We start from the raw sequence: 17508 nt of genomic DNA, 5'->3' as shown, positions 1-17508 counted from the left end.
AGGACCCTCTCAGAGGGGGCTTCCCGGACCCCCTTATGTTAGATAAAACCCCACCCAAGTCACTATCACCTCACCCTGTTTACTGACCTCATTTGCTGATCTAATCATCAAAATGATCTTGTCTATTTACTGGGTTTTTTTAATGTTTTATTTATTTCTGAGAGAGAGACAGTGTGAGCAGGGGAGGGTCAGAGAGAGAGGGAGACACAGAATCCGAAGCAGACTCCAGGCTCTGAGCTGTCAGCACAGAGCCGGATGCAGGGCTCGAACCCACAAACTGTGAGATCGTGACCTGAGCCAAAGTCGGACGCTTAACCGACTGAGCCACCCAGGCGCCCCTATTTACTCTGTTTAATCTTTATAACCTGTCCCTGCCTCGGGCCCCTCGGGCAAGAACCACACCCACGGTGGACATCCCTGAACCCCCAAAACCAAGCCAGCAAATGTAGTGGGCTCCTAACACCTGTATAGACCGGTGAGTGTGCCCCCCCTTGCTCCCACGGTCACAGCCCAGCAGGAGAGGCAGACCCTCACCCAACCCCCACCACCACCCCCCCAGGATTCAGAGGCCAGTAGGAACGTGCGCCTGGGGCACGGCTTCCTGGGCAGCACCTGCACAGACGAGCGAGAGCACTGGGGCGGGCTTGGTTAACACGTGGACATGTCATACTTTATGGAGGTAGGACACTCCGGGGGTGGGGGGGAAGCGAGGCGACCTGATTGGTGCGGGGCAGAGCCAGAAGTGGGCCCCAGGAGCCCTGATTTCTGGTCTCCACCCCCTGCTGTGGTGGAAGAGGCTGTGGGTCCGCACGCACGGATCAGTGTGAGGCCCGTCCCCAAAGAGCTGAGCTGCTCCCCTCCGTCCCGGGGCTTCGGGAGAACTCCGCCCCGCCCCGACAGTGGAACGGCTCTGTTGCCTGGAGAGCATGCTGCCAATGTGGGGGCCCAGAGGGGTCCTGCTCCACAGCGGGGCGCACTGCGACCGGGACAGTACAAGAGGCTCTGTCTGGTACATAAACTATGGGGCCCTCCACAGTCGCGGCCCCGGTGTGGCAAGCAGGCGACAGGCACACAGGTAAGAACTGTGCAGTGGGAAGAGGCGGGAAGGGAGGAGGTCAAAAAGCTAAAGGGATAAGAGAAAAGCAGGGTCTTATCCTCGCACACGCTGCTGGGGACAGAGCTGAGGGCGGTGGAAGGGGACAGCTCAGCCTTCCACGCAGAGGGCGGCTGCCCCCACAGGAAGAGCGGACCGGAGAGCAGGCAACAGTCAGAACCTGGGACGTGGCTGCTGCCGGAAGAGAAGTGGCGGGGGGGGGGGGGGGGGCCGGGGGGGGGGGGGGGGGGGTCCAGCGCCCTCTCCTTTCCGGGACCCCTCACCTCCCCCTGCAGCCCATTCCACAGGCTCTTGGGCAACATCACAAAAGAGGCACACGGCTGCGGGCAGCCCAGCTCTGCGGCCGAACCCCTGCCCCCCTCGGGCCTCGACCCTGGCAGATGAGCCAAGAACCAAAACTACCGCCCTGGAGAGATTTCTCTATCTCCCTGCCTCTCCCTTCCTCCCTCCCAGATTTTAATTAAGGGTTTACTTGCAGAAGACCCAGCTCTATTTAACTAAATCCTTAGACCCCTTTTATATTGTCTTCTATCTCACTTCATGCTAGGGCCCCAGTAAAAAGTTAATTATAACTTCCGAATACTCCATTACCAGGCCCTCATCCTCCTCCCCTGCCTGCTTCTGCTAAGGGTAAGGCCTCTTCATTAACTGGCGAATCTTGTGCTTAGAGACGTCTCCACACTTTATTCAACCAACACCTGCCCAGCACCCCTCAGGGCCAGCGGGGGCCGACCCGGGCACCGTCTCCACCCTCAAGAGGTTCACAGGATCCTGCAGGCGGAAGGCGAGCCTGGCGGCCCGGCCGGCCTGGGTGCCCAGAGCGGCTCAGCAGGTACTATAAGCAGGTGGAGGGGACAGGCAGACAGCAGGGGGGTCAGAATAACCGTAAGAGACAGCTGATGCCGGCCTCAGAGGGAAGGGAGAGGGCACCGGGGCTGGGGATGGGAGAGGGTCACACCGGAGGGATGCAGGCAGGTTTGGGACGGAACGAGTCTGAAAGTCTGGTGGACAGCCAGGAGGAAGTGTCTTCTGAGAAGCATGAACAATACACCAGCTGGATCTCGAAGAGAAAGCTAACTGCGGAGAGAGGGGCGGGTGTCTGGGCGGGAGCAAGAGCCGAGGCCTGAGTGACTGGCATCCGGAAGGAACGAAGGCTTCTGCGGGCTGGGCACAGAACAAGCAATGAAAGGAGATGGACACGGGGCTGTGCGGAGAGGACGGCGGTGTGCAGACAGCCGTGGAAGAAGCCAAGTTAGATGGGGTGGGGTCCAGCCCAGAGTGGGGTGGGAGTAGCCAGGAGGGGCGGGGAGAGGGGAGGAGAGGGGAGGGGAAGGGAAGGGGAGGAGAGGGGAGGGGAGGGAAGAGGAGAGGAGGGGAGGGGGAGGGGTGGGAAGTGGAGACGGGGGGAGGAGAGGGGAGATGAGGAAAGGGGAGGGGAGAGGAGGGAATGGAAGGGGAGGAGGAGGGAAGGGAAGGGGAGAGGAGGGAAGGGGAAGGGAGGGGTGAGAACAACAGGCCTGTGGCCGCTGGGGCCCATGCAGGGGTCTGAGGCCGCCAAAGCTGAGGGGTGGGAGTGAGGGCTGCAGGCTTCTCCAGGCCGGGGCTGAGGAGGCCAGCCCGGCACCTGCTGGTCACAGAGAGAGAACCTGGTGACACTAAGCGAATCAGTCCTTCAAGGCATGGCCGCCACTCAGCCAGCAGCCTGGTGTTCGCGCCTGGGGCGGGATGCGCGTGGGGTCGAGGCCTCGGGTCAGCGGCTGCCTCGGCAGCAGCACCTTGGGACGAGGGTGCTGCTGGCGCTCAACGTCTCCTTCTGCTCTCAGCACCCCCGGCCTCCAAGGGGGACCCCAAACGCCCACCTGAAACACCTGGCCCCCCTTGGCTGGGGCCAGATCCCTGCTGGCCTCGGCTCCTGGCCTCAGCGTGGAGACCCCAAGTCAGCCTCCGACCCTCCAGGAGCTGACGGTCTAAGTGGGAAACGGGCATGAAGCCACAGACAAGTCCCTGCCGCCACCAGAGTCGGAACGGGGAGCCCTGGGTGCAGAGGGAGAGAGGCCAATGCTGCCCTACTGGTGGGGGGCGGGGGGGCGCAGGCTTCACACGCAGCGACTGGAGGGCATAGGACTCTGCACATGTGTGCAGGGGGAAGAACATCCTCACTGCGGGGAGCGCGTGAGCCGCGGCCCAGCGTGGGGACGGGGGAGGACAGTGTTGGCCACTGTGGTTCGGGTGACACTGAGGTCATAGCTGTGGAAGAACAAGGAGCTTCCAGCACATTCTTTTCCATTTTCAGCAAGTTTTGCTGTTCCTTTCACTCTTTACAGCTGAAAAGCCTGTCCTTAGTGATTTTTTAGCTGTTCCCTCGAGCATTTACACACCACGCTGGCATTTCTATGTCATGAATATACCTGGGATATTAATGGGCAACAGGAAAGGCATTGATGGTCTTCTCGGGAGAACCCTGTCACCCCCAAACCTGCTCCCTCCAACCGACAGACCCAGACAGAACCCTGCAAGCGGGCAACACGCGGCCACCACGCAGAGCCAAGCCCAGAGCAGCGCACCTGCCAGCAAATCAGAGGCAGCTCGAATCGAGCCACACACCCCCAGTTCGGTGCCCAATCTTGACTTGCAAAGGAGGCCTTTATTAATCTCTTAAATCCCGTCTTGTCTGCCTGGAGGTGACTCCCGGAATATGATTTTAAATGCTTTCTGTGAGATGGTTGAACGGGGAAGAAGCAGGCTGTAGATTTCAAATCTGTAACTTTCTTATCCCAGAAGAGCCTGGCCCTTCCAGGGGTGGGGTGTGCGGGCAGGCCTGCTGTCCTAGGGAAGGGCTCCAGGTGACGTCCTGAGTGCCTGGATGACAGCAGGACTGACCTAAGGCCCGAGCTGCCCTCACCCCCATCCTGGGACACCTTCTGCTCCAGATACCGCAGAGGCCAAGATTTCTTTAAAAACAATAAGATTGTGCTGTTGCCTTTATATGATGCTACCAGATTCTCCCTACAGAAAATCGAGGTAGAGGAGAGAGAAAACCATAAAGAAGAAAATACGCCATGACCCCACCACCCAGACGTCAATTCTGGAACATTCCAGAGACTTTGCCCTCAATCTAACTCTGTAATTCAGGCTTTCGAATATCTTTTTAAAAGTCACGCTCCTACACAAACGTCCCCCAAATCCCCTCTGCACTTAGAATCAAGTGTCCTTGGCCCACAGGCCAATGTGAACAAGACCGCCCCTGCCCAGATGTTCTGTGTCCCCATCACCAGAAGGCAATCACACCCTGTCCCTCCCACCTCACTGTCATCCCGGTGCCTGGGACATGCATGGCACGTGGGAGGTTCCCAGTGAGACAGGCCAAATGGATGAATGAATACTTCCTTCCAGTCTTTTCTCCGTGTGTGTGTGTGTGTGTGTGTGTGTGTGTGTGTGTGTGTGTAAACTGCAGACACAGCTAAGATCATACGTCGACACTTCTCAGAAACTCCACACACTTTTGCGCACACATTGTTCTACCACTTCCTCCGGCTACTCACCCCCAGGGCTCGGATCAGATGCTCCCCCCTCCTGTGGGATGCACCCACGACACCCACCTCTACCCCAAGACGAGACCTGATCTGGCAAAATGCCAGCTCATGGAGACAATAATACCACGTTGACAAAACCAGATCACTCCTCCATCCTAAGGGGGCCTCAAAACAACCTACTTCCAAAGAGGTAGGCAGGGCAAGGGGTGCCTGACCACCTGCATCTAAGATGAGGCCACTCGGGGCACCTGGGGGGGCTCAGCCGGTTAAGCGTCAACTTCAGCTCCAGGTCACGATCTCATGGTCTGTGAGTTTGAGTCCCGCATCGGGCTCTGTGCTGACAGCTCAGAGCCTGGAACCTGCTTCGGATTCTATGTCTCCCTCTCTCTCTGTTCCTCCTCCACTTGTGCTCTGTCTCTCTCTCTCTCTCTCAAAAATAAATAAATGTATTTTAAAAATTAAAAAATAAATAATAAATAAATAAAATGAGGCCACCGAGACTCAGACAGGTCACGTGGCTGCTGTAATTACCTGAGGCAGGAAGCAGACCCAGGACATTTGGCCCCAAATGGCCCAGTCCACACAGTGACGTTGAATCAGAGAGGTTTCACCGTAAGAAGATACAAGAAAGGAGATATGGCGGAGCAAGAGCTCAGCTCCAGAGTCCCACCACCAGGGTTTGAATCCAAGTAGCTCTGCCACGTGCTACCTGAATGCCCTTGGGCAACTCCCTTCACTGCTACGGGTCTCGGTTTTCCCCTCTGTAAAATGGGGGTGACAAGCTCCTGCCTCATTCCGTTGTCAGGAGGGGAGGATTTGCTAATACACACCAAGGGCAGAGACCAGCGCCCCGCTCGGATTAACGTTCACGGAACCTTCACTGTCCAAGACCGTGCACCTGCCCTGAGGGAGGTGGACCTAATGAGCTCACAGCCAGGCTCTCAGCCCTGATCGCCACCTCCCAGGGCCCCAAACTGCCAGCCCACAGAGGCGGAGTCTCACTTCTCACTTTGGGCAACAGGCAAGCTCTCTAAAAGCCAGCTGCAAAACGGCTCCTAGGAGCTGCTCCTATATAAATTCTCGGTCACGTGCAAACTCCCGACACTCAGTCAAACAGAGGGAGGGGCTCCTCATTCCGGAGTCTGTAGCCCCCCGACCCCACCCTATCCCATTTGAATGACAGCCACTGACATCGGCAAACACCCCGAGGCAGCAAGGGGAGAAGCCTGGGGGGAAGGAAACTTGACCCCCTGTGTACGCTCATACTGCCACCTGCCACAACCCAGGCAGATAAATCCAGCCAGCTCCAGGTACAGATTACAGAAGACACCACACACACACACACACACACACACACACACACACACACAATCCCCATGGCACGTTTTTCTGACTTCGGTGAAGAGGCAGCTAGGACGACCTTTCTAAAATGCCCACCTCACCATGCTGGCTCCTCGGGATCCCCAATTCCCCTCACGTTCAGAGTCGCAGTCAGCCCAGCCCTCCTTTCTGGGCCCTCACCCTCCATGCCCCAAACCCCCTCACACCAGCCACAAAGCACACCTGACCTCAGCTGCCCCCTCGGCCTGAAATAGTCCCCTTCCCTGTACCAACTCCCAACTACTGAGTCAGGGCCTGGCCCAGAGGCCTCCCCCGCCAGGAGAAGGGCCACCAGCGGCCCCTGACCTGTGCTCCCGGAGCACACAGCATCATCCCCTCAGCACGGGCAGCTGTTTGGTCCACTCCTCCCCACCCCCTGCAGTGGTGGGACCTCATCGGAAGCAGTCCTCACCCTTGAGAACCTCAGGCCGACTCCTCTCCTTCTAACTGGGACGAAAACAGCACCTAGCCTCAAATTCACCCAGTTCCCGAAAGTCCACTAGGCAGTGGTGGAAAGGAGCCCGGCCCACGGTGGAGCCTGGCGTCGGCCTCGGGCACAACCTCTTGGCTCAGCCGAGCGCAGCCTCTCATCTTTGCAGACCCTGCATCAAGGGGGACGAGAAGCCAGCGGGGACCCCCGTCTAGGGGGCAGCCCGGGGCCAGGAGGCAGCACGCGGCAAGGTAAGGAGCCCCCGCCCTCTCCCATCCCAGCCTCCAAACATGTCAGCCCAAACGGGGCACCTGATCAGAGTCTCCCGTTTGGAAAATCAATATTTAAAGCTCCAAGCCTGCCAAGCGGAGGGGAAGACCTTGCTTGTAAATATTTGTCTTGACTGGCAGAGCCGGGCCTCTCGCTCGCTGCGGCTCCCCCGCCTCGCTCCTGGCCCTCTGCTTGCTGTGCTCCTAGCCAACTGCGCAGCGGGAGGGCCCTAGGGGTGGGGGTGGGGGGGACCGTCTGGCGGCCGAGCGGCGCTGGGCACGGAGGTGGGACAGCTCTGCACTCACACCTCCAAGACAGCACACTCGCACGCCGGGCGGCCCCCGGGCCACAGCAGAGAAGACTCGCCATGTGGTTTCTCTGGATTCCGAGCGAGCGCTTTTCCCAGGAGGCACTCCACATTTATGGGTTTTTGGGGGGAAAGCAAAAAGCTAAAGACAAATCCCTGGGGGGTTCGCTTATAAATCATTGTCCACCATCGCCCACCATCGAGCTACACTGCTTCTCCCAACCCGGAGGGGCCTGCACGGGTCCCCTGCCTGGGGGTCCCCTCACTGGGGAAGCCTTCATGACAGCGGTGGGCGGCTGAGCGGGTACAGACCAGCTGAGTGCCTGCTGCGGTATCACCGCTCGTAGAGAGGAATTCATTCATTCACCCATTCATTCATTCATTCACCAATTATTTATTGAGCACCTACCTGTCCCAGGCGCTGGGGGCTGGACACGCAAGTGGCCATAAACAAACCTGGGCAAAAGCCCTTCGGGGGGCATCTCCCAGGCCAAGGGAAGCTCACAAACCAAGTCAGGGCTGAGGCATGTGCTGGGGTAGGAGACGTCGAGGTATGAACGAGAGTGGGGAGTCCGGGAAGGCTTCCCAGGGGAGGTGGGCAGGCAGAGCGAGGCCGGAGAGGGGGGCCCCAGGCAGAGCAGGAAGGCCACCTCCCACCCGGCACCTACCGAGCCACTCGTTGAACTTCTTCACCTCGCTCGGGAGCCCCAGCTCCGTGAAGTCCCCGGCGTGGATGAGCACATCGCCGTAAGGCATCTGGACGGGGTCGGTCCTCGAATGGGTGTCAGACACACAGACAAAGCGGGTGTAGCCAGGCGGCTTGGGGGCATCATGAGGCACAGGGTCCACCCTGCAGGAAGAGAAGACACTGCAGGTGTGCGTGGCCAGCGCGTGGCCCAAGCCGCAGCTCACAGCCCGGCCAGCCCCGGACACAGACTTCCCAGGGGGCCCCGGGGGCTCCGAGTCCTGACTCTCCCACTCACTGGCCGTGCAAGACGTGTGTCCCCCTGAGCCTCAGTTTCCCCTTCGTAAAATGGGGCCCGCAGCAGTTGAAGGAGGTAACTAACAAGTGGAGAGTACCTGTGGGCACGGTGTGATGACGACAGCTGACCTGCTGTTTGGCCGCCGCGACCCTCTTTCCATCACCAACCCTTGTTAGACGCTTTTTTCCCCTATGCCCTCCCCTCCCATGAGATTTTAACCCCATAGATAACTGTCCATGTCCTCTATGTATATCTGGGCTTTATAAGAAAAATAAGCTTTTTTCACCCCCTAACAAGTTTCACCCCCTCAGAGACGCCATCAGCCACATCGAAAAATGCAAGCGCTATAGTCGCTGGTCCAAGGGAAAGAACTAGGCCCCCAGCGCTGTGCCGGGTGCACACAGCATCCAGGAAGAGACGTGTGCAAAAGTGGGGGGTGGTAGGATTTCTTAGGAGCTCAGAAAATCAAGGCACGAAAGAGACGCAGCAATTTTTCAAAACTGTGAGCTGGTCCCATCATCTTTAAAGCAAGGGCTTCCCAGGGTTGTGTAGACAACAGGTCCCTGAATCGGACCAGGCTTCAAGTCCCAGCTCTGCCGTTTATCACTAACGTGTGACCTTCAGCAAAACGCTTGGCCTCGTTTCACCCGTCTGTAATATGGGGCCACCTCACGGAGCAAAACAGTATCAGAAAATTAAAAAGAGCTGCAGAAGGGCAAGTTCTTGCTCCGGGAAGCCCATCACAGCCCCTCTGGTTTCGAAGACAACGCCACGGAGTAAGCGGGCCCGCGTGTCCCGGAGAATGAAGCTAGATTGTGGCTCCCAGACCGGTGCTCCCCACACCACGCTCAGCATCCTCAGCCGAACGACTCTGCCAGGCTCAAAACTCTTAAAAACAACGCGATGACATTTCAATGAGCAGCTCTCTCCAAATGAGTATGCCACTCCAGGAGTTGTGTTTAAATCTAATTATGCGGCAAACCAAAAGCGGTACCGTATCAGTTACATAAATACTTTTAAAGACATCTTTCTAATTATCCTTTTTTTTTTTTCCAGACAATATACTTCGAAGAAATTTAATTAACACCTTACGAGAGACGTGGGTTCGGCATGCTAATGTGCCGGGAGCACGAGAACGCTCCAGCCACCACCATGGGCGGCGCCAAGCCGTCCCCTCGTCCCCCGGAGGGAGCGCTTAGTTAGCAAGCCAAGTTAGACTCCCGGCGGGTCAGGGCGGGGCATGACCCTGACCGGGGAGAAGAGGAAACCTCCCCAGAGATGACCCACGAGAAGGCCCTGGGGCTCCCCCTCTTCCTCTTGCCTCCATCCCTCCATTCATTCAGTCACTCATTCGTTCAGCCAAGCACATTGTGTCCACCCACCGTGGGCCACCCCGGGCTCAATGCTGGGGCCCCAGGGATGAACCGGGCCTGATCCCAGGCCAGGAGGCCACAGACTGATGGCGGAGGCAGACTTGGCCAGGCAGTGACAAGAAGGCCACCAGCTTTGACGGGGCAACAGAGAGAAGCTGGGGGCCAGAGAAGGCCCCTATCCAGCAAGAGGCTCCCTAGAAGCTTCTAGGAGGAGGTGAGACCTGAGCGCTGGTCTGGGGGCTAAAAACTCCCTGCCATTCCTCTGTCCTCGGAGTCCCTGCCCTCCTCCCCTGCCCCCTGCCCTTTGACAGACAGTCTGCAGGTGGCAGATCACCTGTGCGGCCAGCCTGCCCCCAGCACAGCCAACTGGACAAAGGGCGGCCTTGTCATGGCACAGGGACACGAGTGAGCCGATCAAATTCCTCCCTTCCCTCCTTCCCTCCTCCCTTCCTTCCTTCCCGCCTTCACCCCTACACACACCGAGGTTGTGAGCTTGCCGAAGGTGACAGAGACCAAATCAAAGAGACAGAAAGAGCTGATGAAGGGAGAGACAGGAAGCGAGATGCCACTCCAGAGCCCCTCTGGTCCCAACAGCCTCTCCTGTGAACCCCTCAGGGTGGAGCCTGGGCAGGCCTCAGCCCCACCCACCAGCAGCCAGGGCTCCTTCGGGCTGGGCCGGCTGCTGAGCCGAGCCCAGCCCGGGCGCTTTAATTAACTCTGTTCTTACTTCCCTCCACCCCGAGGCTACTGAGCTCAGTGAGCATGCAAACCTAATAATCCCCAGAGGAAAAAATAAAGATTCTTGCTTCTCTGCACGGTCCTCCTGCTGTGTGGATTGTAACAGATGCTCAACCTTGAAATCATGACAACAATGATGAGGGCGACGTTAGGCGCTTCCCACAGACGGAAGGTCATCGTGCGCTAAGCACGTTACCTGCACCCACCGTCTTCACGCTCACCGTGACTGTCTGGGCAGGGTACTGTGGGTATGCCCATAGTACAGATGAGGAAACTGAGGCTCAGGAAAGCCTTGCCCAGGATTTCAGCTATGCCGGCCGGTGAGTCTGCAATTCGAAACCAGTCTTTAGTTCCAGAACTCCCAGCGGACTAGACTATTTCCAAACCCATCTCATGTCATTCAGTCTATGGACAAACGCTTCCGGAGTGACCCCTAGAGGCCAGGCACCTGCCAGGCACAACGGATATACCTATGGACAGGATACCCACTGAGGCCGCCTCATGGAGTTCCCGGAAACTCAGGCTGGAAGTGTTTGGAAGGGAGGAAAAGAAGAGTCAAAATATGGAGAAAGAAAGGGAGAGAGAGAGAGAGAGAGAGCAAGCACATACAAGAAGGTGGGGGAACTTAACAGCCTAAGTTGATCCCTAGATCCTGAAGTCGGGTCCAAACACAGACTTCCTCACTAATTAAGTAAGCCAGTAAATAAACTCGTTTATCCTTCAGGCGATTTACACGGAGTGTCTGACCCTTGTAATGCCACACCCCGGCTAACACCTGTCACAGCCACACTGCGGAGTCCCTGAGGCGGGAGAAGTCAGTCCCATACCCAAGGCTCTGGCTCCTAAGTTACGGGCTAGATTGGAACCCGGGTCTTCACGACAGGAATCTGGGCATCTAACCTGCTGAGGTTAACAAAGCAAAACAGCTATTTTCCAGGGACACGCTGCGGGTGCCAGAGAACAGGTGATGGCCGCAGCCCTCTCTCTGAGACCTGAAACCTGTCGCCACCTCTCCCCAGCCTAACAAGGGATAGTCCCACAAGCATCACGGCAGCAGGAAGGGTGCAGAATAGAGAACACGGCCTCCAGCAGTCAGACCACGGCACCCCCTGGCCGTGCCCTGGACCCTCCCAGCCTCCATCCAGGCCAGCTCTCAAAGGTGGGGGCCACCCACTCATTCTTGGACAAGGCAGGAGAGCTCATGGACTTTCACAGCTGGAAACCTGGATGTGAGTGCCCCCTGCAGCCATTTCCCGGGCCCCCTCCTGGGGCCTCCCTCTCCCATCAGCCACTGGCTCCCTGGAAGCACAGCTCCTGGGCCAATCACTCCCCCGGACGTCAGAAGCAAAGGCCATCTTCCCCCTCATCTCTCCTTCTGGGGAAATGGGGAGCTCTGAAGGCCAGGGAGCTGGGGGACAGAGGACTCCTCCCTTCAGTGAGGCTCCAGACATGTGCCTGGGCAGCAGCCGTGGTGTTTCCCAATGGGAGAGTCTGCCAATTCCCTCCCCCCCATCCTACCGTGGGGAAACTGAGGCCCAGAGGAGGGGCAATGACTGGTTGGCTCAGTGTCACACCACCGTCCTGTGCCCTTTTCGCGAGACCCTCGTTCTGAGTCCTGCGCTGCCCCACCTCTCAGCCTTTGCTTTTGCTGGTCCTCCAACCCCAGGGATTATGCCACTGCCCCCAGGAAGCCCTCCGTGATCTCCCCCACTCTTCCAGGGCCATACTCCCCGCCTTATCCTCACTCCCTATTCTCTCTTCTTTCCATCTCTCTGCTGTGCTAGGCTCGAGGGACCAGCCCCATGCTGGTGGCAGGGACAGACCCTAGAGCTGGGGGGTAGGGGTCAAGGGAAGGGGAGATCTGGCCTGGGGAGCAGTCAGAGGGCCTTCCTGTGGAGGTGACATCTGGGTGGGATCTAAAGAATGAGTCCATGTTAGCAGGGCAGAGCATGGAGGAAGCACAATGAATAGCATGTGCAGAGACCTGAGGCAGAAGGATGCACGGAATGTTCCAGGCTTAGTCCTCGCCTCCTGCCTTGCCCCTTCACCCGCTTCCTGGGCTCACGGCTGACGCTCACTGTCTCCTGGGGGCCTCTCACTGGATGGACGGGCTGGAGCCACAGGACCCCTTCTGAAGCCGCAGCCCATCAGAGAGGGATCAGTGCGCTGACCCGCTGCAGTGGGAGGGCCAGGAGCCAGGCATGGGGGGGCCTCCCCAGGCCTGACACACAGCCCCCCTCCCCTGACTCTGCTCCATTCTTCAAGACATGCTAGAAGGGTCTCTTAACAGGAAGACTCGAGTCCCTGCTAACAGGACTCCTATTAAAGGCAGAGAAAAGAGTCCTTACACTTGGCACCAATCCCCAGGGCACCTCTAGGGCAGACCACCCTCCCTCCCCCCAGTGACCCTGGCCTGGCCGTCAAGCCTCCTCCCTGGCCACCAGGCCCCATGCCCACCAGCCCACCCAGGTCAGAAGGGCTGGTGCCTGGAGGGGCACTCTCTAGGCCACCGCAGGGTTTCTAGGTTCCTCAGAGTGAGGGGTCCCGGGCCTCAGGGACCCCGAACCCGGAAGCCCACATCCAGACATTCATTACCAAGGCCGAGGCTGCCTTGTCACCACCAGGGTCTCTGGGGGCAATCACATAAATCACACGGCTCAATCGGAGGCCATGTTTGGCTTGTCACTGTTGTTATTAAACATAAATTGTGGATTTATTAAATAAGGCCCCCTCACTCCCTCACCCGGGAGACAAAGCCCAGGGCAGCGATAAATCAGGTGCGGGGAAGCAGCATCCATCCTCCCTGCCTCTCCCTCGATGGAAACTCGCCATGGAAACCCCAACAGCCGCCTCCAGCAGCCCGCATGCTTCCCTCGAGCTCAGGGGTCTGAGAGGAGGGGGCGGGACGCAGCAACGCCCCCCACCCCAGCCCCCGGGCCCCTGCATGGCTCTGGCTTCACCCAGCTTTATGCAGAGCTCTGTTTCAGAGCCCTCCTCGTCTGAGGGAGCACTTGATGGGGAGCCCAGCACCAGGGCTCAGTGCATGCTCTCCCCGGGGGCAGGGCCTAACCCCTGAGCCCCGCTGCCAGCAGAAACCTGGAACCCCAGGTCAGAGCAGGCAGGGAGGGACAGGAACGGGCATGACAGGGTGAGCCTGCTCTGTCTGCTCTAGCTGGGTGACCACAGGAAAGCCAGGAGGCATTTTGTCCATAGCACCAGCGGTGTACACTGTGACACGCTTCCGGGACATGTGTGTTGCCTACTGCCCACGGGAATGTCAGCGGGCACGGCAGGCAAGTATCTTTGATCGCTGCCGTATTCCAAGCACCTTGTCCAGCCCAGTGTAGACTAAATACGAAACATGTACTATGTGGCCCTGCTCTGTGTGGATCTACCTACCTAATCCTCCTCATTTGACGGACAGGGAGACTGAGGCACCAAGAGCCACTTTGCAAGTCAGTGGCAGAGCCAGGGTTCAGAGCCAGGCAGGGGGCTCGGGGCGCGTGTTTCTAAGGGCATGCTACACACCTGTTACAAACATCCTGAACCCGCAGCTGCTCATGGGTTAAACGGGGGAGAGGACCCCTCTCCCGTGTGGTCACTCACCGCCCTTTCTCAGGACACAGCCCAGGCTGCAGGGGTCTGCACTGGAAAGCCTCCCCTCCCCGCCCCGCCCCGTTTCTGCATTTCTCACCCATCCCCTTGCCCTGACCCTCTCCCAGCTTGCTGCCCTCACCCATCTTCCTCGGGGTCTCAACCTAGAAGTCATCTTCTCCAGAGGGTCCTTCCTCCGCCCCCTGGCCCTCCTGCCCTCCGACCTCCTGTTTCCCGAGCTCTGTTCGGGGGGAGAGGCCTGCCTGGGTGTCTGCCGGGCCCAGACAGGGGCACTGTAAGCAACAGCACGGTGCCACGTGGCATTAGCTCTGGTACCCAGGGATCCTTCTTCCTTTTTTTTTTTTTTAAATGTTTACTTATTTTGAGAGACAGAGAGCAGGGAAGGGACAGATGGAGAGGGAGACAGAGAATCCCAATCCAAGTGCAGAGCCCGATGCAGGGCTCGAACCCACAAGAACCATGAGATCGTGACCTGAGACAAAACCAAGAGTCAGATAACCAACAGAGCCACTCAGGTGCTCCATCCTGGGGGCCCTTCTAAGTGGGGGTGCACAGGGGCACAGGCCACATGAACACCACCTGCTGTGCCTGAGGGCCATGTGCCACGTCATTCCCACTGGGGCAGGAGCCCAGCATCCAGGGACCTCAGGCCGGGTCCCATCCAGCCCGGGAAAACCACCCCATCAACAAAAGAGAAGACCCCACCTGGAGATGGGCCTCCTCCCTGCAGCAGCCCTGCTGGGCCTCAAGGTCCCAGACACTAAGAAACAGAATGCTGAGACCCTCCTGCCCCGATCTGCCCATGTGGCCCCAAAATGGAAATAGGAGGCCGTCTCCCAAGTAGAAACGTGCCGAAATATAAAGCAGAGAGCTACTGACAATGCCAGGCCTCAGTCCCCCCAGGAAAGAGCACTTTTCCAAGCAGGCACTGAGCGAAGCTGGGATCCCAGTGCTGGAGCCCACCCCAGGCCAGTGCCCGTCTGCCTCCCTCAGCCCTTCCTCCCGTGAAGAACCTCTCCGCATCCACCCTTCACAGCAGAGGATGGCTCCCTCCCCCCACCTCCCAGCCTGGGATTGGAAACCCAGCCCCACCCCCCACCCCTGGGGCTCCTTCTCCAAAGTGGTCCACGTGCCGGAATCTCCAGTGTCCCCAAAGGAACAGCCGCCGGGCCCCACATAACCAGTTCTCCCTAGAGATGGTGCTCGCAGCCCCAGAGGAAGCAGCAGATAGAGGAGGAGGAGGGTCTCCTAGGAACGCAAGGAGGCTGGTGCGGAGGGTGTTTAGCGGCTTCCTCCCTGGGCCCCTTCATCTCTCCAGACTTTAGAAAACAACCCAGGGAGGGGAAAGTTTCCCGCCACCAGTCTCAGGGGACCACGAGCCTGTGCCCTCGCCCAGGCCTTACTGCTGGGACACTGCTGGTATTTTCCATCAGCCCCAAGGGGAAGGGAGCAGGACTTCCCAGTCCTTCTGGAAAGCATCTCTGCTGTCTCAGCAGAGGCAAAAGGGGTTTGGACAAAAGGGAGGGAGGGATGGAGGTCAAGGAAGACAGCCTGAAACTAGGGCCCTAGCCTGTCTGGATCCTGTAGCAAGCCCCTTCCCCCTCTGGGCCTCAGTCTCCCAATCTGTACAATGAGGAACAAGAATGAGACCAGGAGTCACCAACTCAAATACCAAGAGGGGGCGGCTGGAACTCAGCCCCCGCCCCCACCTCTGACATCGCCAGGAGGCCACTCAGGCCAGCAACTGCCAGGCCTCGTGGGTTTGTAAAGCAAAGCCAGAGAAGTCTGGAATTTTATGTGCCATCACCTCATTTTTAAATATTTGTAAAACATCTCCTGGCCAACTGAAACAGGACTTGGAGCCAGGATCGGCCCACAGGCCCTCCCAGCAACTTCTCACACATCCCTCCCGACTCGGAGCCTCCGTGATCCTGCCACTCCAGAACCGTTTCCGTCAACAAGAATAAACCACCGTGGGGCTGAGGCCCCTCCCCCGCCCCGGCCCCGCCCCGCCGCGAGCCCCGCCCCGCCGCGAGCCCCGCCCCCAGGCCCGCCCCGGCAGAGCCCCGCCCCGCCGCGAGCCCCGCCCCCAGTCCCGCCCCGTCTGAGCCCCGCCCCGCCCGAGCCCCGCCCCCAGACCCGCCCCGCCCGAGCCCCGCCCCTCCGCGAGCCCCGCCCCTCCGCGAGCCCCGCCCACTTACATCTGCACGTGCGGGGGCTGGAAGCGGCCCTGGTTGATGTTGTAGAAGGTGAAGGCCTGCGTGGGGTTGGAGCTGTACTCGTCCACCTCGATGATGAGCCGGCTGTGCTGGTGCCTCCGAGCGGCCATCACGTGGGACTGGGAGAACGCCATGCCCAGGCCGCAGGGCAGCAGGGCCAGGGCCTCGGCCTTCAGGACACCGGGGTCCCACCTAGCGCGCCACATGGGCCCCCGCGGGCCGCCCGGGCATCTCCCGCCGCCGCCGCCACCGCCGCCGCCCGGCCCCGAGCCAGACCTGGGAACAGACTGAGGAGACGGAGCAGAACCGCACGACAGTGAATCTGTTTGGGATTTTGCTTTATTTAATGTCAGATGAAGATTTAGAAAGAGGAAGGGGGGGGGAGAGAAAAAAACACAGTCATACAGCTCAAAAACTCATTACAGATCTTTCCAACTCAGCAGTTTGATGAATATACTCGGGTAAAAAGAAAAGGAAAAGGGAGGGAAGGGACCAAAAATAAATAAATAAATAAAAGCCCGCGGCGCGGGGAACGGATGCGTGCGGGGTCCGATATGTTTAAATACTTAAGACTTTTTTGTTTCTTTGACAAAATCCTCCAGAACCCACAGGGTGACCTGACATGGAGGGAGACAATGGCAGGTCCTCTGTACACAGGTAAGGGAAGTTGTACTTTTGGGAGTTGGGGAATCGGGAGGATTCCCCTCCAACCCCACCCCTTCCCACAGACCCCCACACACACAGAACACACCGCACCCACACCCCCCTGCAAGCCCGAGCAGGTGCAGAGCAGGGTGTGAAAATTCCTTCCTCAACATCAATGTCGCCTAAAGATATCTCTGAGCAGGGCCCTGGAGAAGGGATTTTCCCAGACAGACTGCAGTACACCAACTCAGCTCAGGAGGTGGCCTAGGGAGGAGGTGGGGGAGGGGGGGGCAAGGGAGGATCTGCTTAAAAAAAAAAAAAAGAAAAAACCCTTCCCGAAAGCCTTATAAGGATCTCAGGAATTCTGATGTTCCCCAGGCAAACCTCGAATCCACACAGAAACGCAGCTTGCAAATGCCATCCTCAGAAAGTGCAGTTTGCATCTGCAGCTACTAGGTTTTAATGTCCTTTTGACTGATTCCAACGTGGCTTGGTGGAATCCTGGGAACAGACTTGGGGGTGAGGGGGGCCCCGGCTAAGCCTTCATCCTACAGCTACACGCTCACACCCTGCCTTGAATGGCCAGTGCCTCCTTTCCCAACACCGGCTAGCTTCCCCATCCCTTGCCGTGATTATCCTTTTAAACTGTGTAAATAGATAAGGTCTTGAAGATAGTTTGTCGTGTTTTGTTTCAACGTGGGGTCACGAAGACCCTCCGAGGATTCCGTGACCGGAGCGCTGAACCAAGGAGAAAATAACATAATTGAAACTCTTCTTGGTCAGTTATATCCCAGTCACGTTAAAGGAAGAAAAATCCCCTTCGCTTTGCACGGGGAGGAAGAATCGACGCCGTCAGAAAACAAATTAGATTAGGAAAATGACAAAAATTAGAGACTGGAGA

General features: G+C 58.3%; 1 protein-coding gene across 1 annotated transcript in view; it reads right to left on the bottom strand.

Annotated features, from left to right (window-relative positions):
* Positions 1-16168, bottom strand: part of MPPED1 (metallophosphoesterase domain containing 1) — a 64227-nt gene extending 48059 nt beyond the window's left edge. Inside the window, 2 exon segments of the mRNA XM_039234907.1 lie at positions 7703-7884; positions 15945-16168. Coding sequence (XP_039090838.1) covers positions 7703-7884; positions 15945-16168 — 406 coding nt within the window.
* Positions 16169-17508: the final 1340 nt, after the last annotated feature.

This window comes from Hyaena hyaena, unplaced genomic scaffold, assembly GCF_003009895.1.
Source record: "Hyaena hyaena isolate Hyena2069 unplaced genomic scaffold, ASM300989v1 scaffold_4, whole genome shotgun sequence".
NCBI classification, from domain to species: Eukaryota; Metazoa; Chordata; class Mammalia; order Carnivora; family Hyaenidae; genus Hyaena; species Hyaena hyaena.
This window is presented reverse-complemented; position numbering and strand designations above follow the sequence as displayed.